Source organism: Penicilliopsis zonata (assembly GCF_001890105.1).
Source record: "Penicilliopsis zonata CBS 506.65 unplaced genomic scaffold ASPZOscaffold_12, whole genome shotgun sequence".
Classification (NCBI taxonomy): Eukaryota; Fungi; Ascomycota; class Eurotiomycetes; order Eurotiales; family Aspergillaceae; genus Penicilliopsis; species Penicilliopsis zonata.
The window spans coordinates 349707-375087 of NW_019208921.1; the positions used below are offsets into that span (position 1 = coordinate 349707).

The window sequence follows — 25381 nt, forward strand, 5'->3', positions numbered from 1 at the left end:
TCTCGTTCAGCTGCTTGATGGAGGAGCTGGCGACGCATTCCTCGCGGAGATGTTGTGCCTCAAGGTATGGCAACCGCCATTCCACATGGAGTGGTCTCCATGAAGGAAATTATTTCCCTCGTCTTCTGAAAAGGCGGTCGAATATTTAAATAGGATCTTCTCGGGCATGACACTGCTCTGATATTCATTCCTCTTTATCTAACACCAGCGTGAGTGGTGTCTTTTTGCTTCTATCTATTCTATCTTAATCCTCATCTACAAAGGACAAAAAGACAAAAAAATATTGTACGCATCAACTGAATTATGTGAGTATGCTTATGGGAGCCAGTGAATACTCCATAACCCTCTGAGGATCTATGGGCTGCTGATGATTATCGGCTGTCTTTCTCTTCAAAGATCATATGGGATGGTTCTGAGCTTTCTACTTAAGCCTTGATTCCGGTGGTGGACTTTGCTGACAGCTGTATCCAGTTTTGCTACTTCTTCTTTCTCACTCAGAATACTTGTGATATCGCCCTGGTTGGCAATTCATCAGTCTTCTTAGATTCGCCTTTTCGACTACTTTGTCAGAATGAAGAGCTTTTTCATAATCAGTGGGCTGTTGGCCGCATCGGCCTCCGCGCACATGCAAATGAGTTCGCCGTATCCTATCAGGAGCCCATTGAACAAGAACAATACCGGCAAGGTGGACTATTCTTACACCAATCCTCTCTCGACTTCCGGGTCTGATTACCCCTGCAAGGGGTATGCCAACGACTCGTTCGTCTCCGTGGCCGACTATACCCCGGGACAGACGTATCAGATCACGTTGGCTGGTAGCGCGACTCACGGCGGTGGCTCGTGTCAAATCTCTTTGTCTTACGACCAGGGGAAGACCTTCAAGGTCATCCACTCCATGCTTGGAGGTTGCCCACTGCAAGATTCGTATGACTTCCAGGTGCCATCCGACGCGCCTTCGGGTCAGGCCCTGCTGGCCTGGACGTGGTTCAACAAAATCGGGAACCGTGAGATGTACATGAACTGTGCCCAGGTGACAGTCAAGGGAGCTTCCTCCAAGCGTGACCACCGTCGGGATATACATTCCAAGCTCGCGCCTCGGGCTGCCTTCAGCAACCTCCCTCCCATTTTCTTGGCCAATGTCAACCAGGAGGGTCAATGTACCACGATTGAGGATTATGAAGTCAACTTTCCTCTTCCCGGTTCCAGCGTCGAGGGCAGTCTCAATGGAACAGGCTTCACTTGCAAGAGCAACGCTGCCTTCCTGGGTTCTGGCTCAATCTCGTCCGGGCCCTCGAGCTCTTCGTCTTCTTCTAGTTCCAAGTCCCCCTCCGCCACCAACGCAGCTCTCTTCCATGCTTCCTCCAGCTCCGCCCGGATTTTCCAGTCCAGCAGCAGCATGAGGGCATCGAGCTTTGGCACCGTCCCCACCCCCTCTCAATCCTTCCCCAGCTCGACCCCGGGTTTTGCGACCAGCCTTCCTAGCAACACTCCCAGCGCTGATTCCCAGCGCACTGGATCCGAGTCCAACACTGGATCCTGCTCTTCTGGCTCCATCATCTGCTCACCTGATGGCAGCACCTGGTCTCTCTGTGCCAACGGCGCCGCCGTCCCGATGGGCATGGTCGCATCTGGCACCCACTGCCGCAATGGCGCCATGATTCCGGCTTAGCCGTGCCTCGGTCCCTCAGCATTCAGCTTGTAGTCAATACCTTTCATCATCTATTTCGATTCCCCCTTATTCGGTCATCGCCTGGCGCGATACCCCCGACTTTCCCCAGTTCCTCATGGACCAAACTCGCCATTTTTCTCAACTACGCTACTCCTCTGGTTTCTCCCCGTTAATGTCTGGAGGACTGAATGATTTCACGGCGATCTTTCTTTCATACTTTGCCACCTTTCAATGTCATACTCACTTGATGTATTTCAATAAAAATAGATAGCACTTTAAGTAGTCCTGAATAAACAAACTTGCGTACAATTGAAGCATATGGCCAGTAGTCAGTAAAAACATCATTCATTCATCCCTTCGTTACATACCTCCACTATTCTTCAATATAGCTTAGTTCAAGGCTTTTTTCTACTTCAGCGGCCAACAACTTTATCCAACACTTTCGCTCACCATGGGTCCATATTGTCAGGCACAGACCCAAGGGAAGATTCATATAGTCTTTACAGGGATCAAACCCGCAACAGTTGTTGCAATCATGTCTTTGGGTTAATTAACTAGCAGACGGCTCTCCGTGGCGCCTAATGGTCAAGCAACCACCGGCAGTAAAAAGAAAAAAATAGCCCTGTCACCGATTCGAACGATGGACCCTAAGATCTGCAATCTTATGCTCTAAACCGCTGAGCTAACAGGGCTATAGTCAATAACATTCAGATTAGTGATATCTCACACCTTCTAACTACACATAATAATATAATAATACCGCCCAAGCAGCTGATTCTTTGTTGCAAAAGAACGGCGCGTAGAGGTCATCGGTCACCCAAGAAGTGTCATATAAACAAGCCTTGGCCAATCTGCCTTGTCAGGCTGGATACTATTGAAGCAACCAACTGGCAGTAGACTCCTGAGACGCGAAAAAGACAAGGGAAACAGCCGTAAATCAGTACTTGCAATGCCCACAATAACCACACGACTCAGCCGAACACGCTGTGAAATCCTTTTCCCCCCCCTCCTCCTCCTCCTCCTCCTCCTCCTCCCAGTCCAAGCCATCCCTGTAGTCTCCCGAGTGTATCCCTTCACTGTCTTCAAGTAGGAGACAACCAGGCTGAGTTTCGGTTGTCCAACGCGCGACCAAATGCTCAGGTAGCGCACGGCAAGCGTCATCGCACTGCCGCCTCAACTCTAGCGTGTTGCTGCCTTCAGTCCGCCGCAGCTCAAATCTCTCTTCCTCGCAGCCACGAGCAAATCGGATGATCTTGTTGAGCAGCGATGCAAATTGGCAAAGCGTGGGTTTGTTCTCCCTTTCCCACTCCTGGACTCTCTGCCGGGTATCGATTTTGCGGATCTCTTCAAACACCCCTCGGTTGTGGAAGGCGAGGATGAAGTTGGGGATCTGCGAGATCCAAAGTCGGGGCAGCTCCTCGCCCACAACATCTGTATCGACCTTCTTGATCGTTCTGGTTTTCAGGTCGAACACGGCTTCCTGGGAGATATGCCTTCCACCAGGTCTCAGGATGAGGGTTGAACTCTTTGGGAGATGCATTCCGATGCTTGCTCCGCTTAGGGTTGCCAGCAGAGAGTTCTCACTGGCCTCCATATCCTCCTTTTCTTCGTTCGTTGGCTGAATCAGACTGGATTCCGTTTCAGAACCAGAAACCATCTCCGGGTGGTAGCCGTCGGCTTCAAATCTAACGAGACACTTTGCACCTCCAAAGCTGTACTGGATGATTCGTTGGCTGGATTCAGACCCTTTCACTTCTGGAGCCCAGGTGGTGTACGCCTCCGGAAATGTATGGCCGTAGCCATACACGCCTTGAATGAGCTCAGTGGGGGTATTTTCCCTGCGAATGAAGAACACAGTCGACCCGACTACTTCAACTAGCATTCGGAATGGCTTGTCCACCTTGCGCACAAAACGCAGGAGGTTCCCCAAGGTGCTGCCGCATGCGACGATGTCCACCTCCGTTGTGGGAAATGTCGGCTCTTCCAACAAAATCGATTCCACGGCGGGCTGGAGGGGGTATGAGGGCAGACGAGCAGCATTTTGGTCGCGAAAGTATTGACCGGAATCTTCTGAGAGCTTTCTGGGGGTATCAAGAGGTGACCAGGCCGGTGGTTCTCCTATTATACGACGCGGTGAGAGATTAGTTCTTGTCTGTTTATGGGATACTTCACCACCACAGGGAACGTTCATCATACCTGGCACAACAATCGTCGGATCTGCTCTGTTCAGCCAGTTGAAAGATGCAACAGTCTCGCAGTCCTCAATCTTGGTAGATACATCTTCCAAACTGAAGGCCTCAATAAGATCCGTCTCACTGATGGTTGCCAGAATCTCTCCCAGAGGCGGAGACGGGGGTCTCTCGATCTCCTGTTGAGCTCTGAATGACTGACGCCCAGTAGCTCTCCAACTAGATCTACCGGAAGAAGAGAATCTTCCTCCATAGTAAGAATTGTTTCTCCCTCTGCTCGACATTTCTGGCTGGAGAGATTTGTGGCGGGTTTCCAATAGGACAGGAATCCCTAAATTGAAAAACTATAGATGAAATGTAAACGGATAGAGAAGACGACGACCCTCTAGGCAGCAACAAGAGACTTTCAAATAGTAACCAGTTACTCTGCAAGTCTTATAGAGGTTGGTTCTTTGCAGTAGAAACTGAGCTGGTGGAGAGCCGGCATCGCGCTCTTTCAAATACCCTCTCGCCTTCTTGTCTGGAACGTTGACACGCAAACATCGCCTCGTTTGATTCAGCCTGCTTCTTTTCCTTGCAATCTGCCTTGAATTTTGCGCAGGCGGCGCAGCTTATCGGCCAATGAAGTATTTGCCGCCTGGGGAGTTGTTGGTCGCCAACAGCCTCTGCCTGAGAGGTTTCAGCCTTGCAAACGCTGCGCACTGGAGCTGCATGAGGGGTTGTTTGCAACACCCTGGCAGCTTTAAAGAGCAGAAACCTTCTAAGAACACTCATCAGAGTATAGTTACTACCTCTTGTTGATTCTACTTTTATCATTTTCTGTGGAACTGGCCTATATTACCTTCCACAAAGGGCTGATTCTATCTCAGTAGTACCTTCTAACAGTACTGTTACCTTTCTCCAGCTTCAAAGGAATGTCTTCCCAAGCCCAGAGATCTGCCCGGCTGGCCAAGCTCTTCGATCAGACCATCAGCGGAAAACGTACCATCGCAAATACAGCTGACCTGAAACGATTTTTGGAAGCGGTTCAGGATCAGTCAGATCCTCCAGCCTGTGTCGAGCGTATCGTCGCCAGCCAAACCACTCTGACGGCCCTCAGAACTGCCTTGCGCTTCAATCTCACAGCCGACTTCATCAAACAGACAACCGCCCCATTCATACAGTATCTGTCGGATCCAAGGATCAAGCAGCTTTGCAATGGACAGTTCCTTCAGCAGTTGCTTATGGTCTTGATCGAACCACCGACGTTGTGGAATGCCTTCTTAGATGCGCTGAGGGCCTCGAAGCTTGACTCCAGTGCAATCCAGACTCTTCTTTGGATGCTGGTTGAGCTTCTTTCGCTTTCAGACCAAATTCAGATTGATGTCCTGGAAGATTCTCGGATGGTTCTTGGAAATGCAACTATCTTGGGATCTTCCTCCGTCGAGATACGCACCTTGGTGCAAAAGATCGAGAGAATTCTTCTCGTCAAATCCTCGGGTGCTCAGACAAATGCTTCAGGCCATGTGCCCGGCGGTCGTCACGATAATGATTTTGTGGACTTCCGGCAAATTGCTATTCTACCCACCGCACAAGAGTTTCTGTCTTCTGAAAAACCGTTCTATCGTCAGGCATCAGAGATATCGAATCTACCAGCAGACGCACGCATCGACGCCCATCTAGACAACCAATTCCGGCTCCTGCGCGAGGATATGCTCGTTGAGTTACGCGAAGACCTCCAGATCGCTCGAGGCAAAAAGAAAGGAAAACGCTCTGCCTTTTTACTTCGAGAGTTGTCGTTGGTGTCGATCTCTTGCGGTGATGAAAGGAGATACAAACCATGTACCCTTGGAATTCAGTGTAGAAAAGGTCTAGAGGGACTCAAGCGATTTGACTCTTCAGCCGAGAAAAAAGCATTCTTGAAGGACAACCGGAATTTCCTAAAGCATCAAGCGTTGGGATGTCTCGTTTGCAAGAATGAGATCGTGGCCTTTGCTACCGTGGACCGTGATATCGATACTCTAGCATCGAGTCCTCCAGTCGTCATGCTCCTCATTGCCGGTCACGAGGCATTTAAGAAAGCTCTCCTGTACTTCAAAATGTATAAGGATGTTGAGTTCCTTCTAGTGGACACCCCCATATTTGCTTATGAGCCAGTTTTGAAATGTCTTCAGAGCATACCAGATCTTGCTCTCACCGAGGAGCTATTACTTCACACGAAAAAGGACCAGCTCGCTGAAACGAGGCTTGTCCCGCCTTCAGTTCTGCTAAAGCTAGAAGACGAGGGAATTGGGAATCTTCAGAATATTTTACAGACAAAAAAGCCCGTCAGACTTGACCCCTCGCAGCTCGAATCACTGTGCTCAGGATTGAAGCAGAGGCTGAGTCTCATCCAGGGCCCTCCTGGTAAGCAGACCAATTGGTTATAGTGCCCTTGGTCACTGATACTAATCATATATACAGGCACTGGAAAATCCTTTATTGGAGCATTGCTTGCAAAGGTCCTTCATGATCAAACGAAAGAAACGATTCTAGTCATGTGTTATACCAACCATGCCTTAGATCAATTCCTGGAGGATTTCCTTGACATTGGCATTCAGGCGTCAGCAATAGTACGCCTGGGATCACAGTGCACACCACGAACTGAATTCCTACGTCTCCAAGGCCAGACAAGTTCCTACAGACGTTCGACCCAAAGTTGGAATTCAATAGACCAACTCAAAACGGAAGCGAGAGAGTTGAAAGAAAAACTTGTCAGTGCCTTCCAGGCATACCAGTCATCCAGCGCCAACTGGAAGGCGCTACTTGAATACCTCGAGTTTGAAGAACCAGATTTCTATGAGGCATTGTCTGTGCCTGAGCAGGAAGATGGCATGTCCATCGCTGGAAAGGATGGAAAGGCGATTTCAGTTGACCATCTCTTCAATCTCTGGGCGCAAGGTAAAGATGAAGAAGCCAAGGTATTTTTAACCCGAATGTCCATGGAGGCCCGTCAGGCGTGGGAAATGGATGGTCCAAGCCGGCAAGCTCATATTCAAAAATGGATGCATTGTCTACTGGAGGAACATGCGACGAGTCTTTCCAGCAATTGTCGGGATTTTAATCGGTGTCAAGGGTCAGTAGACAGAATTTGGAACGAGAATACCCGGGAAATCCTCAAGTCCAAGCGCATCATAGGCTGCACGACAACGGCTGCTGCTAAATATACAGAGGATCTGCGAGCTGTCTCCCCTGGCATCATCCTCGTAGAGGAAGCCGGCGAGATCCTGGAGTCGCACATTCTCACAGCAATGTCATCGGAGACCAAGCAGCTCGTACTCATCGGTGACCATCAACAGCTTAGACCAAAGGTAAACAATTACGGTCTAACAGTTGAAAAGGGCGACGGATTCGACCTGAACCGATCCCTTTTTGAGCGTCTGGTCCTAGCCGGTTACCCACACACAACACTGTCGAAGCAGCATCGCATGATTCCAGAGATATCAACGCTTGTTCGGCACTTGACCTACCCTGATCTGCAAGATGATGCAAAGACAATGAACCGGCCTTCAACTCGTGGCCTTCAAGATCGAGTGATCTTTTTCCATCATGAAAAACCTGAAGCTACCTTCTCTGATATTTCTGATCGGCGTGACGAGGGAGCAAAAGGTAGCAAATGGAATGTATTCGAGGTGGACATCGTCTTGAAGATTGTCAAGTATCTCGGACAACAAGGATACGGAACAGACAAACTAGTCATTCTCACGCCTTACCTGGGTCAGCTACATCTTCTCCGCCAACAGCTACAGAAAGAAAATGACCCTTGGCTCAATGACTTGGATTCTCACGACTTGGTCAAGGCTGGTCTTCTCTCCCAGGCAAGTGCAAGATATAACAACCGACGTATTCGCATTTCCACCATTGGTGAGTCCTTTTTTTTTTAAATACTCACGTTCTTGAAGTCAAAGACTAATGACAAATCGAAGATAACTACCAAGGAGAAGAAAGTGATATAGTCATCGCATCCCTCACTCGGAGCAATGCGGACGGTGATATTGGTTTCATGGCGGCCCCTCAAAGATTGAACGTTTTGCTATCCCGTGCAAGGAATACTTTGATTATGGTAGGAAACATTAACACATTCACGAAAAGCAAGAAGGGGAAGACGGCCTGGGTCCCTTTTGTCAATCTTATAAACGCCAATGGCCACCTATATGACGGCCTCCCCGTCAAGTGCGAGCAGCATCCGCACAAAACAGCTGTTCTAAAGACAAAGGAAGATTTCGATATCGAGTGTCCGGATGGCGGGTGTGCCGAGCCTTGGTAAGTTATCGTCTAGTCATACCTGAGCAGATCATAAGATGGTATAGAAAACTATACTAACATCCATTAGTGGTGTGAAACTCAGTTGCGGCATCCACGAGTGCCCCTCCAAATGCCACCAATTATCCGATCATTCCAAGATGCCATGTTATAAGATTGTAGAGTGGGAATGCCCCCGGAACCACCGCGTCTCGCAAGCTTGTGTGAATGCCAAAGGGAACTGCACCAAATGCCAAAAAGAAGATTTGGCTCAGGAAAGGAAGCGGCAGCGGGACACAGCGCTCGACATCGAGCGGCAACGGCGCCAAAGAGAGTATGAAATCAAACTTGCAGAGTTACAGGATGAGATTGAACATGAGCGTCGATTGCAAAAGGACAAGCGCGAACGGGAAGATCAGACGAATGTTCTCAACCAGTTGCAACAAGATCTAGCCTCGCTAAAGATCAGAGATCTTCCGCTTCCCCCTTCGCCAGATCGGCCAAGCAAATCGACGACAGTCAGCAGCCCTAAAACTCCAGAGAGCCCTGCTGCAAGACCCAAGGATCAAAGTGTTGTCCAGAAGGCAAAGCCAAAACAACAAGTCTCTGCCGCCAAAGAAGAGTGGGAATGGCAGAAGAAATACGTGAACGCTCAGAGCCCCGAGATCGATACTTTGATGGACATGATCGGGCTAGAAGAAGTCAAAAGCAAGTTTCTCGGCGTCAAATTACAGGTAGACACTACCATTCGCCAGAAAGTGGACATCAAAACCGAACGGTTCGGCTCTGTGTTTCTTGGGAACCCAGGGACAGGCAAAACGACCGTCGCACGGCTCTATGCCAAGTTTCTTGCTTCTGTAGGTGTTCTTCCCGGCAACTTCTTTGTGGAAACGACAGGCTCGCGCCTGGCAAATGATGGAGTTACCGGGTGCCAGAAGACCCTGGACACTATTCTGAACAATGGAGGCGGTGCACTCTTCATCGACGAGGCGTATCAGCTGGTTCAAGGTCAAAATTCCGGAGGCACCCAGGTCTTGAACTTCCTTCTCGCCGAAGTCGAGAACCTGACGGGGAAGATTGTTTTTATCTTGGCAGGATATCAACGCCAGATGGAGGAATTCTTCAGCCACAACCCCGGATTACCAAGTCGATTTCCCCACGAGCTCAAGTTCCACGACTATACCGACAATGAGCTTCTGCAGATCCTCGAGTACGGAATTAACAAGAGGTACCAGGGTCGCATGAAAGCCGAAGATGGTATGGGTGGGCTGTATTGTCGCATCGTTGCCCGTCGGATTGGACGTGGACGCGGCCGCGAGGGGTTTGGAAATGCCCGTGCTGTTGAGAATACACGGGCACGCATTTCTGAGCGTCAGGCAAAACGCCTTGCCCTTGAAAGGAGGACCAAAGGTGGCTCCGTTGATGACCTCCTCTTCACCAAAGAAGACCTTATCGGCCCGGAGCCATCACAGGCACTTGAAGACTGCTCAGCTTGGGAGAAGCTTCAGTCAATGATTGGTCTAGACGCCGTGAAGAAGACAATCAAGGCCCTGTTAGACAGCATTCAGTTCAACTACCAGCGGGAACTGGAAGAAAAGCCGCCGGTAGAGTTCACGTTGAATCGTGTCTTTCTAGGCTCTCCTGGGACGGGAAAAACCACTGTGGCCAAACTGTATGGCGAGATTTTGGTAGATCTAGGTCTGCTGTCCAATGGCGAAGGTATGTATGGCGATATATTTCCAAGGACAAAAAGATATCACTCTTTGACGGCTTGCTTACTATATTAGTGATTGTAAAAAACCCGGCTGATTTCGTTGGTGCTTACCTTGGACAATCAGAGAAGACCACGAAGGGGATCCTGGCATCGACAGTCGGGAAAGTTCTCGTCATTGACGAGGCGTATGGGCTAAATGGTGACAGAAATGGCAATGGTTCTGGGGCTGATTCGTTCAAGACTGCTGTCATCGACACGATCGTCGCTGAAGTCCAAAGCACCCCGGGAGACGACCGATGCGTTCTTCTCTTAGGCTATAAGGACGAGATGGAAGCGATGTTCCAGAAGGTCAACCCTGGATTAACGAGACGGTTCCCTCTTGATCAAGCGTTTAACTTTGAGGATTTCAACGAGGGTGAGCTTGGACAAATCTTCGACCTCAAGTTGAAGCAGCAGGGCTTCGATACTACTCCGCGCGGCCGCAAAGTTGCCCTTGAGATTCTTGAACGAGCCCGGAATCGGCCAAATTTCGGCAATGCCGGGGAGATTGACATCATGCTGAATGGTGCGAAAGTTCGTCATCAGCAGCGGCTCTCGTCTACCAAGCGTTCATTGAACCAGTCGACATCGACACTGGAGCCACAAGACCTTGATCCGGATTTTGACAGGGGAGAACGTGCAGATACTAACATTCCAAAGTTGTTTGAAGGCGTTGTCGGGTGCGAAGAGATAGTCAAACAGCTTGAAGGCTACAGACGGACTGTCAAGCACATGAGGGAGTTGGAAATGGATCCTCGCGAGCAGATTCCGTTCAACTTTCTCTTTCGTGGACCTCCTGGTATGTTTTCTATGCTTGCTTGGACTATTCGCATGAAGTAAGAAGGGAGGAATACTGACACGCCTGTTGCAGGAACGGGTAAAACAAGCACTGCCCGAAAAATGGGGAAAGTCTACTATGATATGGGCTTTTTGGCGGCTGCCGAGGTTGTCGAGGCGTCCGCGACTGACCTTGTTGGGCAATATATCGGCCATACGGGCCCCAAGACGCAGAAGCTGCTTGAAAAGGCAATGGGTAAAATCCTTTTCATAGACGAAGCCTACCGTCTTGGGGAAGGCCAATTTGCCAAGGAGGCAATGGATGAGATAGTGGACTGTATCACAAAGCCCAAGTTCTACCAGAAGCTCATTATCATCCTTGCGGGCTACGATGCAGACATCAACAGACTGATGGATACGAACCCTGGCCTGACAAGCCGTTTTCCCGAATCGATCCAGTTCCCCAGCTTGTCTCCGAACGACTGCATCTCGCTACTGACCCAGCTCCTGCAAGAAAAGAAGTCCAAGGTGAAGAAGAAGGGTTCCTTCTGCCTCGACGTACTGGAGCAACCCCGCGAGGAGTTCATTGACAGCTTACGGGATCGTTTTCTCACCCTGTCGAAAATCACCAATTGGGCGAATGCACGCGATGTGCAGACGTTGGCCAAAGGTGCCTTTGGACGCGCTCTCCAGAACTCACCCCCCGGTAGGCTCCGCATGGAGGAGAGCATCATCTTGCTAGAGATAGACACACTACTCAATGAACGACAAGACCGGCAGACGGCACTCAACCCCATCGGACAATTCTTACGCAGCAATCCCCTCCCTGCTGCTACCGACGACCTATCCTCGCAGAGTCAGAATGTCAGCACCGGAAGCTCGACCCAGGATAACCCGCCTCCGGCTCAAGGGCCGCCACCCGAGCAAGAATCGAATGCGAACGATACTAAAAACATCACAGACTCTAGAACCGCGAATCCCACGGAGCCCCGAGACGCGGGTGTGTCGGATGAAGTGTACGATCAGCTACAACGGGACAAAGCGGCGGCGGAGGCCCGGGAGAAAGCGTACGCGCAACTTGTTGAAGAAGACCGGGCAGCAAAAGCAGAGATGGAGCGAGTGCGGCAGGAGGAACTGGAAGCGATCAAGGCTGTGGAAGACGCTCAAAGACAGCAGGACGAGGAGGCCAAGAAAAAGCTTGAGAAGGAGCGGATCGAGCGTGAATTGGCTCGGCGGAAACAAGAGGAAGAACTCGAACGGATCCGTCGGAAACGCGAGGAAATGGAGCAGAAGCGTCTACAGGATCAAAAGGCCCGGGCCAAGTTGCGACAGATGGGGGTCTGCTCGGGAGGATATAACTGGGTCAAACAGAGCGACGGATACCGGTGTGCTGGGGGGATTTGTTTCGTTTCCAACGCGCAGTTGAATTTGTTTTGATGAGATGGATTACTAGTACAATCTGTCTTGAATAGATATCCCAGAAGGTTGACAGCAATGCTACATCCTGTACTTGATTCAATCTTCAATTCTATCTATTCATTAGGTAGTAAAAGTTCATCAGACTCATCACAGCCCACGTTTTTGCAACCGTTTGGTGGCAAACCAATCATTTATTTAGAGTGTTCTACTCAGTACTCGCCGTAAGTCCCATTATAGGTATTTCCATTAACTCCATCTGTGGTGTTCTTGTTCCGTCCCCAGAATCCGTTATGAAAGCGCGTCTTCTCCGGGCTAACCTGGTACTCGAGGTCCTGCGGGGTCGGATGAGCCGGGAGATCGTTTTCATTGAGGTTCTCCGTTTCAGGGGCATTATTCTTGCGGCGCCAGAAGAGGAAGCCCCGAGGCCGATGGGATTCGTAGGTGTATCCATTTGCAGGCGAGGGGCCGAACGCCTTCTGGCGCCGGTGGTTCCGGGCGAGAAGGACCTGGAAGAGGATGGAGAAGAGGAAGAGAAAGCTGCAAATTAGACACTATGACTTTTTTCTTATTTTAGAAAAGTAAATATATGGTGACTTACATTCCAATCATGGAGACGGCAAAGACCGTCTTCTCAAGCCTGCAGGTGAGACCGAGATTGGCCTTTGTCGTAGAGGAATCGGAGCTGCTGTCGCCGTCGCCCAGCGGGGTATTGACGGTGCCACTGCAGGACTGGGTGCCGTGACGGTTCATGATGGCGATGGCCATCATGGCGGCGACGAAGCAGACGTCGAGACCGACGGCGAGGACGGCAAAGAAGGTGACTCCGCCCAGGCAGCAGGTGAGGAGGATGCCGAGCAGGGCGTAGAGGGCGGCGGCGCCAGACAGGCCCTCGACGGCCTTGACCCATCGCGGAATCGACACATTGTGGTTGGCGAGGACGGCGAGGAAGTAGGAGTAGATGGCGAGGATGACGGCCGAGGCGAGAAACTGCAGGATGCGAATCGCAAAGCTGACGAAGCGGAGAACGACGCCGCCGGCCATGTTGACTCCGAGTATACGGCAGTTGAATGAGCTGTTCAGTGGGAATTTATTTCAATAAGTTGATGGGAAAAAGCAGGTTCTTTTGAAAGAAACGGTGTTAAGGCAGCAGAATTCTGTCGCTCATATACAAGGGTCGTTGCATGACCCACAGCCTTCCAGGGTCGCAGCGCACATCAGTGGAGGCAAAGACCGTTTGCCTCCATTGTTGGTCGGTAGAAGCTATTGGACGCTGGATACTGGAAAAGTAGAGGGCCTGGAATTGAGTCTTCATGATCGCCCGCCGTCATTTGCAGACCGTAGATCGAGGGGGAGACAATGATGTCATCGCACTCTGATTGAAGTGGTTGAATCGCCCAGATGGAAATGATTCGACACAGTCAAGACTCAAGGGACTCTCGGGTTCCACGGAATGGCTGGAAGGGATTGAGAAGGACTTAATAATAGGAGCAAATCAAATTAGAATGTTGAGCCTGGGTTGGAAGCACAGCCACTGTACTTTGTCACTAGGCAGTAGTATACTACATAGGATGGCAGTAGTTATTATATATAGACTGATTGATTTATATATTCAAACTTCTTCCATTGAGATGATAATTTATTATTATAGATAGTATATCAACAGCCAGCATACCCTGCAATTCTACCACTTGGTGTACTTTGTTCATCACCCCATTAGAGACACATCAATATCTCTGCTATATTTTCGGCGACAATGGCAGTCCAGTAGAACAATTAGGCAGTTCACGGCTCTCTATGCTGGATGCTCGCATAGACTGACGATGATGCCGTAGAGGTCGTTGATCGAGGAGACTTGCATTTTGACTAGCAAGATCTGGGAGACTTCTAAACAGCTCGTTTGGTTAGCAGTTATCATCCAGATCGGAAGGAAGCTTATTGTAGACTTGCTCCATGACGCGTACGACTTAGGTATCCAGAATAGATATTCCTCGGGCCTTCCAGCCTTTCATCGGTGTCCATCTGCCCAGTTATCACAGCAGTGGCTATCGCGTTGATGTCTCTGGCGATAAATTCTTTGCTGTCGAAGACTCATCCAGTTGTCGCTCTCTGCTTTCCACTCAGGACTAAACATTGTCAAGGCAATTGGTAGTACTGTATGGTCTTTTTCCTGCAACACCTCTTTATCAGTTGACACGACTGAAAGGCTGTATCCCTCTACCTGGGAGCGAGGTGGTATAATCTTCCTGCGATGGTGGAGGAATGGAGCTTAATGATCTCTTGCGTTGAAATCGTGTGTCAGTAAGCTGCAGATTGTAGATTGTAATTCTAGATTGTAATTCAAGGTTGTAATTGTGATTGTAGATCTCAAAGTGATCTGATGCAGATGAAAGCGTTGACTCCGTGTCTGTTGTTGAATCCAACTGGAGTCACCGGCGCAGTCACTGTAGTTATACTTCAAGTCATTGAACTACCTCAGTTAATAGGCACTTGTTAAGTTAGTATTTCCTTCACTTTTTTATAGAAATACAGCCTCAGTGCAGAAGTCAACCAGCCTGCACATCAACAAGAATCTTGCAATGCCGGTCCTTGTGTTCGACCAGCGCCTCGAATCCCTTCTCAACCACGTCATCCAGCTTGATCTTGTTGGTAATCATCTTCTCCGGCTTCAATTGGCCTGCTCATTATAAGTAAGTCGGGTGCTATTGGCCTTGTGGATTTCATTCTGGTCCACCCACCATTGTTCAATGCCTCTATCACATCGACAAAAGCGCTCTCGTCGTACAACGCAGCCCCCATGTACATGATCTCGCTGTACATCAGCTCATTCACCCGTATGGCCGGCTGTTTCTCCCACACGGCGATGTTGACAATCGTCCCGTGGGTGCGACACGCCGGGATCGCGCTGTTCAGGGCGCTCTCCACGCCCGCGGCATCGAAGACGATGTCTGCACCTTGCCCGGCGGTGATCGAGCGGACGGTTTGGGTGAGATCGTCTTCGCGCGGGTCAACAATGACGGTGGCACCGAATTCTTGCGCGAGTCTCTTTCGGTTCTCCATCAGCTCGGCGACGATGATGTTCTTCGCTCCCTGCAGTTTCAGAACTTGCACCACGCCGATCCCTACTGCCCCCCCACCTAGAACTAGGACATTATCGCCGGCTTGGAAGGGCGAGATGCTGACGGCATGCCATGCTACCGCTAGAGGCTCGATCAGCGCCGCAACCTCCAGCGATAATGTGTCGGGGAGTAGGTAGAAATGCTCGACGGGGGCTACAACGTGGGTTGCCATGCCACCGCCATATCCTAAAACATTAGGCTTTATAAGACAAACAGACTAAACAAGGTGGTCATACCGCTCAGCCCGATGAATCCGATATTCTCGCAGCAATATTCCAACCCCATCTTGCAAGCGGAACACGTCCGGTCGAAGATTGTAGGCCGAACGGCTACCCGTTGGCCAGGCGAGAGGCGTGTGACGTCCTCTCCGACCTCTTCGACGATGCCGCTGAATTCGTGGCCCATCGTGACCGGATACTTTGTGCCTGTGATAGCGTGCGGTTCCTCGGGGATCAAGACAGGGCCAGCGGTGAATTCATGGAGATCTAGTCGATCAGATATTGAACAATTTATTACTGAGACAGATTTTTGAACTGCCAGGCATACCACTTCCACAGATTCCCACGTAGGCAGGTCTCATCTGTTCCATTAGCCATGGAAAGGTGAAGAAAGGTGATATGAGACCTCAAGGTATTACCTTCACTTGCCCCTTGCCACATCGCGGCTCCTCGACTTGATCAACCCGAATGTCACCCCGTCCATGAAACTGAGCCGCCTTCATGGTTGACGTTTTGAGCGTGGTGTGGAGTGGACTGACGAGCTTGACTGCTGTGTTCATTATAGAGCAATGTACTTACTATCCATAAACGGGTTGTATGGTCTAAAAGACAAACGCTTCTCTATTTATATAGATTCGCTTCTTATTCGAACGCATATCAGTGGCGATGTATATGAGCGAGGAGCCCCATCAGGTTGACATCTATCTAGAAACAAGTAGACATTCTGGACGCTCTCGCTTGCTCCACATATTACCCCTGGGGGAATGGGGTGTGACGTTTCAGGTCATCACCCATAGGTATGGTATATGTGTCGCCAGCCTGTCAATGACAAGATACAGAAGGCTGAGCTAGGTAGATTCGTCCCATTTGCCGCAGACCGTCCACGAGACTATTCCTTCCAAATAAGCACCTGTCATTTGATGGAAGCGATTTGCCCGTCTTCGTAGGGGAAACCGTGGTCATGACGTCCGCCGATATAAGATTGGGGGGATGCACTGTCTGCGGAGTGTGGCAAAACTTCATCCAACATGTCTTTGGTAGGCCGATCTATCCTGCACGCAGCTGAAAACCTGTTTCGAATGAGATGGTAAAAGGATCCGACCAATTGAATTACTGGATTCTGGATTCTAATCAGATTCAGCCACTGGACTGCCGGCTGAAGCCTCCCCGCGTTGCTGGTCGATAAAGGCACGCAGGATCGACTCCAGCCCTTCGTTACGGCGAGTGAGAAGCATCACGTCGGATGCGTTGATGGTTGACCGCCCGGCATGCCTGAAATCGGAAATTCCGACGTCAACACTCCTCGATGGCTCCTCTCGTAGACACTTACTTGGCGAATGACTCTAGATCCTGGCTGACGTTCTCTGATCATGTCAGTCAACATCAACCACACAAAGAGGATCCAACAGGCGGGAAAGGAAAGTGCTGGCACGTACCAATTTGTGTCCAAACCAGCTCTGTCAAGGCCCCAATGAACTGAGGTGTCGCGTTGACCCCGAGTTTGAGGGTCTCCTCGTCGACGATCTTCCCGATAGCCAGCCAGAGGGCAGACTTGAGACGCTGCGGGCTTCAGTCAATCCCAGAGCAGAGCCCCGATTCAGACAGACATACCTCTTCCAAGCCGACTTCCTCGTTCTGGTCCATTTGAGATGACAGCCAAATACTGTGAATATAGCAAAAGACGCCCTCTGTACAGTGTAAGCTACACTCCGTTGAATACAGGTGGTCAGTCTAAGCAGTGCCTGCCTCATCGTAGACGCGACGCGTTGGCATATGTCTCGATTGGGACTGGAGGATTGTATCTCCGGGATCCGACGCCCGCCCAATCGGAGCATCCGCATATGGCAGTTTGCAGTGTTTGCAGTGTTTACAATGTTTGCAGTGTTTGTTTCTGGCAGCTTCAGAAAGTCGTCGGCAGCTGCTGGAAAAAGAGAATCACAGCTTCTTGTCGACTCTCGCCATTCGCCCAGACAGCGGGACTGATTCGAAAAAAGACCATCTGTACTTGCTTGCAGTCTACTTCTTATTCCTCTTCTGTATCACTTCTCGTGAATACCGATAATCCTACGCGATCAAGACTGTTGAATTTGATTCCGCGGGGTTCCGCACGCTCTCAGTACAGCTCTACCCCTCAAGCTCCTTTTAGAAGAATCACCCAGCTAAGAAGAAGAAAATGGATATGGAAAAGGTCACCGAGCTGCTGACCGACTTCGTCGGCCAGCTCCTCGCCGCCGCGGAAGCCACCCTGAAGCGGTTCGTCAACCGGTTCTCTGCCTCGTTCACGACGGGCGACGCCAAGCGCTGGGTGCGCGTGCTGCTGATCGTCTTCGCCTACCTGCTCGTGCGGCCGTATATCGACCGGTTCTTCAAGTGGTCGTACGAGCGCGACCGGCTCAAGCGCGAAGAGAAGAAGAAAAAGGAGGAAGAGGCGTTCGGGGTGACGGAGGACTCGCAGGCGAAGGTCTCGGCCAACTCGCTGCGGGGCGGCGGTGCTGCCGCCGCTGCTGCTCCCAGGGAACCGGGGAAGGTGCTCGGTGAGGTGGAAAACTCGGACGACGAGATCAACGAGGCGGAGGAATTTGCAACGGCGAGTGGCGTGCCGGAGTGGGGGAAGAACGCTCGCAAGAGGCAGAAGAAGTACCAGAAGAATCTGGAGAAGGGGGGCAACACTCGTGCGAAGAACCTGTCGGAGGACCAGATCAAGGAGTTGCTCGAGTGGAGTGATTCGGAGTGATCATTTCTTCAAAATTTGCTCAATCATTAAATACAGTCGATTAATAAAAGAATCATCAGATTTCGTTCATTGTATACAATATCTAGTGCAGCCGTCTCAATGCCTCAACCATCCCACGGACAGAATCAACGTCGAGTTCCTCGCCCACCAAGCCTACAATCTCCTCCTGCACAGGCGGCTCGAGCTGGAGGAACCGCTCGATCAGATCGCCGTCGACGAAACGGAAGGGCTCCTCGGACGCGCGCACCAGACTGCGGAACGCACGGAACTTGGTGAAGGGCAGCCCGCCCAGGGAGTCGATATACGCGGCCATAGTTGACTGGAGACGCATGAGGAAGTCCTGGTGCGCTGCATTGATCAGAGCGAACAGATAGATGGATCCTTCGACCTGTTGTTTTGTAAGCAATCAACCCGAACAATCAGGAGAAAGAAACGGGGAAAGGAGAGAGAGAACAAGCTTACTGTAGCGATGAATGCTCTCGGACTGACGATCCCACTGGAGAGCTGCTGGACGTTCACCGGTCGGATACGATTGACCATCTCGCCCAGGGAAATCTCAGCGGTGACTTCGAGCCGCCGGCGGTCCTCTTCCGTCACACCGTGGACGTTGCGCCGCAGGACGATCAGGTTCCCCTCTGCGTCGCTTTCTAGAAATGTTTCTCCATCCTGCTGCTGCCCCTGTCCCTCGGTAGTGCTCTCGCTGGGGTCGCCGCCGTCCACGCACGCAACGGCCGTCGCCCACACGGTCTGGAAATGGCGCGCCACCTCCGTCAAGCGGTCTGGAAGGCCGTCCACCCCGGCGGTATACTGGACCACCGACACGCTCTTCATCAGGTCGGCGACTGCAATCAGGTTTCCCGTCACTGTGATGTCGACGGGGGCCGTCGAGGTGCGGTAGCTGGCTGCTTTTTCGAGCTTGATCTCGCTGAAGTTGTTTGCCACAACATTATACACGACGACCTAATCAGTTAGAAATAGAAGAATAGAAGAGTAGGAAGATAGAAAAGAGAAAAGAGTACCGTCTTCACTAGGGCAGCCACCAACTTCCCCCCCATCATAGCCAAGGCCCGACAGGCTCCCTTGACAGGCAACTCAGCGATGCGTGTCAGCTTACGACCATTGTCGACTTCGAAGATCAAGATCCTGCCACGGATAGACTCCTGCCCTTCGTCGTCGAGGTAAGCGGTGCCAACGACGAAGCGGTCACGGAGTAACGGACGCCCCGCGTCGTCGGAGCCGACGACGAGATCCGCGCGGATGACGCTTTCAACCAGTTCCTCGGCGTGCAGGTCAAACGCATCTAGTTGGCGGAAGAGGATCTCGTCCGCGAGCACGAAGCGGCTGTTGACGACTTCGGCGCCACCCTCCAGAGTCCGCGAGATGGTACCGATGCCGAACGCCTTTTCCGCGGGCGAATACGCCACCCGCCGCACCGTCGCGCCGATGGGAAGCGTTTGGATCTGCGTCGTGCGCTCGCGGTCCACCAGCGCGATCTTGAGGTCCTGGGCCGTCGCCACCGCGATCGCACCGGGGTACGCCGCGCAGTGGAAGTGGCAGACGCGCGCGGCACCCTCGGAGTTGACGGCGGAGTAGATGATGCGTCCCTCGGAGCCGTAGATCAGACTTGGGTTCTCGCATGTGGCGAACACATTGGACAGGCCTCCTGCGTGGCTATCACTATTATCATTACCCCCGCGCGGCAGTCGTTTGAACGTCGGCTGTTCTGAGCCTAGGATCAGCTTGTTCATCCCCGTCAGCGAGTATTCGGTTCCCTCCTCCGCTTGGAAGGCAAAGGTGATCACGCTGCCGTCCGCCATGGAGATGAAAAGCGTCGGCGGGCTATCGGCCAAGACCTCTGTGACGAGCACAGAGCGCGGAAATGCCTCGCCAGCGGGACCCAGGGATTTCTCGTGCAGGATGTCCAGAGAGTCGAGCGAGAGGACGGAGACAGTCGCCGACTGGGGGAACGCCACCACGCAGATTGCGTTTTCACTTGCTGAGGAGGAGGAGGGCACGGCGACGCCGGAGATTTGCCGGTCCGCACCCAGATCCTTCTGCGACTGTACGCGGACGGTGTTGGAGTCGCGGAGGTCGATGATGGTCAGGATCTGTCCTCCCACAACGATGGCCAAGTGGTTGTCATTTGCCGAGGCGGCCGTGATGACCGACTGAGCTGGGGCCGTCCACTCAAAGGAGAGCATGCCTCCGACATCAGCGATCAGGACGCGATGCTCGGTGACCTGCAGGATGCGGGCGGCGGGCAGATTTGCGACGAGCAAGGTGCTCTCTGCAAGCGACAAACCGAAGAAAGAGTCGAGTTCCTCGACCTCACCGTCAGGACTGAAGGTAAACACGCGCGTCTCGTTGACAAAGGTCACGACCAGAGTATCGAGAAAGTCGGTGCTGCCGGTGGCGTCTTGTGCCTGTAGCCCCCACAGATCAGTGATATGGTTCATTTCGCCGAGAACCCCCAGCTCCTCCATGCCGACGCCGGAGCGGACGGAGCGCAGGGTGCCGTCGCCAAAGGCCCCGGAGCCCGTGACGATGCGGGCCTGGCCCGAGGAGAACTCGTGCGTCTGCTGGGACTCGCTGGTGCGGCTGCCGAGATCCATGACGGTGAAGTCCGGGATCGGGGCGATATTCGAGATGGTCTGCAAGACGTCGATGGAGCCGTCACCGATCCGTACAACCTGCGAGTCACCCTGATGGGAACCGACAAAGATGATCCCCGCGCCCAGATAGACCAGGACGGAGGCGACGGAGGTGGTGCCCAGCAGATCGAATTTCCAGCTGCTAACCTGGTTGTCGGCGTCGAGAACCAGCATGAGGAAGTACAGGCGGCCGTACAGGTCTGCGAGCAGCCAGCGCTGGCCGTCGACCTGCTCCCAGGCGGCGAAATCCGTGGCCTCCTCCAACGGTTGCGACAGGGTATCATTGTTATCCTCGTCGACGTAGGCGATGGAGGTCTCGCCGAGAACCAGCAGGCCGCCCAACGGTGCAGGGACGGGTATCAGATGCGATGCCCCGAGGGGCAATTCCTGCGAAAACACCTTTGTCTCGACAAACGTGGCGTCTGCGCCCTGCAGCTCGCGCACCTTCAACCGCACCGCACGCTGGCTATCCTCGTACAACAACGCCAACCGCGGCGAGCCCGCCTGGACGTGCATGAAAGTCGACGAGCGTACGAACAGCTCGTCGATGCGTGCGTTGGTCGGCTCCCCGAGTTCCCCAACTTTGGCAGCATTCCCACCACCACCACCACCTCCTCCTCCTCCTCCTCCTCCTCCTCCTCCTCCTCCTCCTGCATGACTCGGTCCCGGTTTTTTTTTCCTGCCCGAAAACTGCACAATGGGCACCACGGTAATCACGCCCTCGTAGATCTCGAGCGTAAGGAACTGTCCCGACGGATCGATCAGACACCGACCGGCCGTCTGCGACTCGCGCGACGACGGATCCGCAAGGTCGACAAACTGCCGCTCCGTCCGTACCGACCTGCTCTCCCGATCCCACGAGAGAGTGAAATAGGTGAACTGGTCTGTTCCGACGAAGAGATGGTCTGTATCCGAGTCGGCGGGGGTAGGGAGGCGGGCGAGCATCGTCGGTCGGGCGAAGAGCGGACGAGACGTCGTCAACGATAACCCGTCGGGCGTTGGACTGTAGAATTCCAATCTATTTGCTTTTCTTGACGGTATTAGAAAGGAAAAAAAAGAAAATAGTTGATGTAAAATACGTTGATAACTGAAGAGGAAGCTCACGCAACAACCAGACACTCCTCCTTTGGTTTCAGGAACTCGAGCTTCAACGCATGCCGGATGCTGCTTGCCCGGTGGATGGGCACGACATAGGCCATTTTGCTCTGATATACCGACTATACTTGATTCTTTCTGGGTTTATCCCAGCTGAAGCGCTGGTTGAACGTCGCCGAAGCGCTGGTTGGACGTCGCTGAAGCGCTGGTTGGACGTCACTGTAGCTGCTGGAGCTGCTAGAGCACGTATGTATCTGACACTCTGCTGAGTCTGCTCAGTCTCTATCACATCAATTCATAGTCATTCAATAACGTGTTCGTAATCCGGTGTGCTGGAACCGACTGTGTCGTATCCAGGCTGGTGGGATGAAGTGAGTTGGCGATCTTATCTACGATGACATAATTTTCATTTCACTAACACTGCAACTAATAGTTCTATAACAACTGTCCTAGGCTAAACTGAGCTATGTAGTATTTCTATTCAAGCATTATACTCTCATGCCTCTATGATAGACCTCGTTCAAACTCGAAACAAAGAAAGAAATGCTCGTAAAATATGTGCATGCATATCCGTAAGATGGTCCGTAAGACTTCCACGAGAGAAATCTCTACTTCACTCGGGGTTTCTTGTATAAAAGAAGAAAAGAAGAAAAGAAGAAAAAAACTAGGACCAGACGTCCTCCTGGTAGCTGCCATTACTGCGCATGTGTTTGACGAGCTCCTCGCCCCTGTCGGCGGGCAGGTTACGCTGCTCCGCCAGGATGCGACCGAGGACGAGGTTGACCTCGCGGGCCATGTTGGCGGCGTCGCCACACACGTAGAAGACGGCCTTTTGCTTGAGCAGGTCGCTGACCATGGAGGCGTGTTCGTGCAGACGGTGCTGCACGTAGACCTTGGAGGGGCCTTCACGGGAGAAGGCGGTGATGATTCTCAGATTATCGCCCAGTTGTTCTTGATAGGTCTGATGGTCAGTGTAAGAGTATAGAAGATAAATATACTATAAGAATAGAGGATGGAAACTTACCTTCCACTCATCCTGGTAGACAAAGTCCTCGGTGCGGTTCCGGCAGCCGAAAAACAAGACGGTAGGCCCGACCTTGTCGCCACGGGCGGCCAGAGCGGCGCGCTCCTGGATGAAGCCGCGGAAGGGGGCGACGCCGGTGCCCGGGCCGACCATGATGATGGGGCGGGAGGGGTCGGAGGGCAGCTTGAAGTTGGAGTGGCGGACATGGACGGGGAGATGGATGCCGTCGTACCTGTTGCGGGGGCCGGAGAGGGCGTAGGTGAGGCCATGCGGGTCCGGGGCGGGGTCGCCGTTCTGCTTCTGCTTGAGGGCGAGCAGGTAGTTGGTGGTGACGCCCTTGACGAGGTGGCTGGCGCCGGGCAGACGGAGGGACTCGACGACGGCGGTGATGCTGATGGTATCCTTCTGGACGAGCGAGGAGGAGGAGATGGAGTAGTAGCGCGGCTGGATCTTGTTGATGCCCTCGATCAGGAGGGAAAAGGGGACGGTGGTGAAGGGCTCGGGGGTGAGGCTCTGCAGCGCCTGGGCGATGGTGTAGCAGTGGGTGGAGAGCTTGTCGTGGAAGTAGTCCTTGTCGGCGCCCAGACGCACCATCTCGGCTCTGGTGGCCTCGTCCGGGGCGAAGGCGGCCAGGGTGGCGACGAACTGGCGGGAGACGGGGGCGGCGATCTCCATGTAGTAGCGGGCGGCGGCATCGTAGGTGGTCGGGGTGGGGATGGGCACTTTGGCGGTGACGTCGAGCCCCTTGACGCGGATGACGGCGTCGCGCTTGTCGGCCAGGCCAAACACCTGCAGGAAGCGGTCGACCTCGGCGCCGGCGTTGGTGGGCCAGACGGCGATGTGGTCGCCGGTCTGGTAGCTGAGGTTGCTGCCGGCGATGCTGACCTCGAGGTGCAGACAGTTGCGGCCCTTGACGGTGAACAGTTCGCGGGACTCGACGATGGGGGCGATGAAGGGGTTGTGGGCCGAGTAAGGGCCCTTGGGGCGGCCCTGCAGGTGGGCGTGCGTCGGCTCGCCGAGATAGACGGTCTCGTCGGCCGGGGTCAACGCCTCGTCCTCGGTGACGGAGAAGACGGGCTCGTACTTGGCCTCACGCTCCTGGAGACCCAGCGAGTCGGCGAGAGCCGCCCACATGGGCTCCTTCCAGGCCAGAAAGTCCTCCTCCATGGTGCCGGCGCCATCGTCGCCCTCGCCGGCATCGCCGACGCGTGTGGCACCCATCTTGGTGAGCGCGGCGTCGACGTTGCGAACCATGGCGTTGTAGTGCTCGTAGGTGTTGTTTCCCAGGCCAAAGGTCACGTACTTGAGGGCGGCCAACGGCCGGTCGGCCTCGCCGCTCTCAAAGGCGACGTCGTCGCCCGTGATGAACTGGTAGAACTCGACGGCGTTGTCGGTCGGCTCGCCCTCGCCGTAGGTGGCCAGCACGAAAAACACCACCTTGTCCGAGGGGAAGCGGTCCAGGTTCTCGTAGTCGTAATCCTCCAGGTCGGCGACCATGGTCTTCAGGCCAAAGCGCTGGGCGCCCTCCTTGGCCAGGCGCGAGGCGTAGTCCTCGGCGGTGCCGGTCTGCGAGCCGTAGAACACCACGCAGTTCTTGCCCGTCGCCTCCATCTTCTCGAGGATATCCCTCGTGGCGGCGGCTTTGGCGGCGCCATTGACGGCGGTGGTCGACGAGGCGTAGGGGTCTTTGGCGACCGCCCAGTATGACCCCTTTGTGAAGTAGGCGACACTGCCCACGAGGAGGACGGCGAGGACGACGAGATCGAGGGTATCGAGCTGCCCCATAGTGGGAGATTTATCGAAGGAAAAAAGAGAAGAAAAAAAAAACACAAGAAGAAGAAAAGCAAGAAAGAAAGAAAGAAGAGGGTTGAAAAGAAGAGTCAGGATAAGCGTAGTGGAAGGCGTGAAGAAAGCCAAGTGGTCTGACTTGGAGACCGCCGGAAAGCCAACGCCGATCCCGGCCCAAAGTGGGCAATCGTGAGAGAGCGAACGCGAGTGCGAGTGCGAGAGGAGGTGGAAGAGATGGTTTTAGATGAAGGATGAAGGATGGAGAATGGAGAATGGAGGATGGAGGATGGAGGATGGAGGATGAAGTGGTGAGAGTGGTGAGCAATAGAATGAGAGGGTTCCTCGGCAGGCTCGGAATTACTGCAGGAAGCTATCACTCCAAGATCTAGGATGGGATAGAATGCAGAGACTTGCTATAAGACAAGAAATGTCTATTATAAATAGTTACTCTATCTTATACTAGGTTATAGAATAACATTCAGTCCTCGGATTCCCGAATCCATTGCCGACTGCCGTGGAGCGGAGGACTTTACAGAGTAAGATAGTAATAATGATAATGATAATGATAATAATAATAAGATACTCTGTAGTATTATAATGATATGAACAGAGAAGTTAGGTGTAGACTGGAATGCATTCCAATAGCCGACTGATGAAGGATTCCTGTAGTAACTAATAGAAGACGATA

At 52.7% G+C, this 25381-nt stretch overlaps 9 protein-coding genes and 1 non-coding gene across 10 annotated transcripts; 3 read left to right on the plus strand and 7 right to left on the minus strand.

Annotated features, from left to right (window-relative positions):
* The first annotated feature begins 287 nt into the window (after positions 1-287).
* Positions 288-1775, plus strand: ASPZODRAFT_660354 (hypothetical protein). Its single transcript, XM_022729345.1, has 2 exons — positions 288-305; positions 472-1775. The coding sequence occupies exon 2, from the start codon at positions 572-574 to the stop codon at positions 1667-1669; it is 1098 nt and encodes a 365-aa protein (XP_022579485.1). The 5' UTR covers positions 288-305; positions 472-571; the 3' UTR covers positions 1670-1775.
* Positions 1776-2287: 512 nt separating this feature from the next.
* Positions 2288-2361, minus strand: ASPZODRAFT_t107. Its single transcript has one exon. It is a non-coding gene; the product is annotated as a tRNA-Cys (tRNA).
* Positions 2362-2774: 413 nt separating this feature from the next.
* Positions 2775-4022, minus strand: ASPZODRAFT_39994 (hypothetical protein; the record flags this gene model as incomplete). Its single annotated transcript, XM_022728312.1, has 2 exons — positions 2775-3787; positions 3866-4022. Coding segments are annotated over 2 exons (1170 nt in total), but the record flags the coding sequence as incomplete, so codon positions are not given.
* A 750-nt stretch (positions 4023-4772) lies between these two features.
* On the plus strand, positions 4773-12085 carry ASPZODRAFT_70336 (hypothetical protein; the record flags this gene model as incomplete). Its single annotated transcript, XM_022729661.1, has 6 exons — positions 4773-6243; positions 6301-7740; positions 7803-8139; positions 8210-9837; positions 9906-10670; positions 10743-12085. 6 exons carry the CDS (start codon positions 4773-4775, stop codon positions 12083-12085), a joined length of 6984 nt encoding a protein of 2327 aa, XP_022579487.1.
* A 191-nt stretch (positions 12086-12276) lies between these two features.
* Positions 12277-13108, minus strand: ASPZODRAFT_70158 (hypothetical protein; the record flags this gene model as incomplete). The annotated part of the gene is made up of 2 exons (XM_022729648.1): positions 12277-12604; positions 12666-13108. The coding sequence occupies 2 exons, from the start codon at positions 13106-13108 to the stop codon at positions 12277-12279; spliced, it is 771 nt and encodes a 256-aa protein (XP_022579488.1).
* A 1502-nt stretch (positions 13109-14610) lies between these two features.
* Positions 14611-15904, minus strand: ASPZODRAFT_17889 (hypothetical protein; the record flags this gene model as incomplete). The annotated part of the gene is made up of 5 exons (XM_022727108.1): positions 14611-14741; positions 14803-15369; positions 15420-15668; positions 15730-15763; positions 15821-15904. 5 exons carry the CDS (start codon positions 15902-15904, stop codon positions 14611-14613), a joined length of 1065 nt encoding a protein of 354 aa, XP_022579489.1.
* Positions 15905-16528: 624 nt separating this feature from the next.
* On the minus strand, positions 16529-17045 carry ASPZODRAFT_17890 (hypothetical protein; the record flags this gene model as incomplete). Its single annotated transcript, XM_022727109.1, has 4 exons — positions 16529-16673; positions 16732-16765; positions 16838-16961; positions 17013-17045. The coding sequence occupies 4 exons, from the start codon at positions 17043-17045 to the stop codon at positions 16529-16531; spliced, it is 336 nt and encodes a 111-aa protein (XP_022579490.1).
* A 274-nt stretch (positions 17046-17319) lies between these two features.
* ASPZODRAFT_661190 (hypothetical protein) lies at positions 17320-18526 on the plus strand. Its single transcript, XM_022729353.1, has 2 exons — positions 17320-17517; positions 17572-18526. The coding sequence occupies exon 2, from the start codon at positions 17575-17577 to the stop codon at positions 18133-18135; it is 561 nt and encodes a 186-aa protein (XP_022579491.1). The 5' UTR covers positions 17320-17517; positions 17572-17574; the 3' UTR covers positions 18136-18526.
* On the minus strand, positions 17728-22252 carry ASPZODRAFT_134400 (hypothetical protein). The gene is made up of 4 exons (XM_022723523.1): positions 21891-22252; positions 19155-21816; positions 18598-19095; positions 17728-18523 (listed from the first exon to the last, which is right to left on the minus strand). Exons 1-4 carry the CDS (start codon positions 21983-21985, stop codon positions 18218-18220), a joined length of 3561 nt encoding a protein of 1186 aa, XP_022579492.1. The 5' UTR covers positions 21986-22252; the 3' UTR covers positions 17728-18217.
* A 293-nt stretch (positions 22253-22545) lies between these two features.
* ASPZODRAFT_70355 (hypothetical protein) lies at positions 22546-24690 on the minus strand (the record flags this gene model as incomplete). Its single annotated transcript, XM_022729663.1, has 2 exons — positions 22546-22842; positions 22906-24690. The coding sequence occupies 2 exons, from the start codon at positions 24688-24690 to the stop codon at positions 22546-22548; spliced, it is 2082 nt and encodes a 693-aa protein (XP_022579493.1).
* Positions 24691-25381: the final 691 nt, after the last annotated feature.

Excerpts from the sequence above, each read along its gene's own strand:
- ASPZODRAFT_661190 (XM_022729353.1), top strand. The coding sequence starts at position 17,575 with ATGGATATGGAAAAGGTCACCGAGCTGCTGACCGACTTCGTCGGCCAG.
- ASPZODRAFT_134400 (XM_022723523.1), bottom strand. The coding sequence starts at position 21,985 with ATGGCCTATGTCGTGCCCATCCACCGGGCAAGCAGCATCCGGCATGCG. Across the intron at positions 19,096-19,154 it reads TGGCTGCCCTAGTGAAGACG|GTCGTCGTGTATAATGTTGT; the intron begins GTACTCTTTTCT and ends CTAACTGATTAG. Across the intron at positions 18,524-18,597 it reads CGAGAGCATTCATCGCTACA|GTCGAAGGATCCATCTATCT; the intron begins GTAAGCTTGTTC and ends ACAAAACAACAG.
- ASPZODRAFT_660354 (XM_022729345.1), top strand. The coding sequence starts at position 572 with ATGAAGAGCTTTTTCATAATCAGTGGGCTGTTGGCCGCATCGGCCTCC.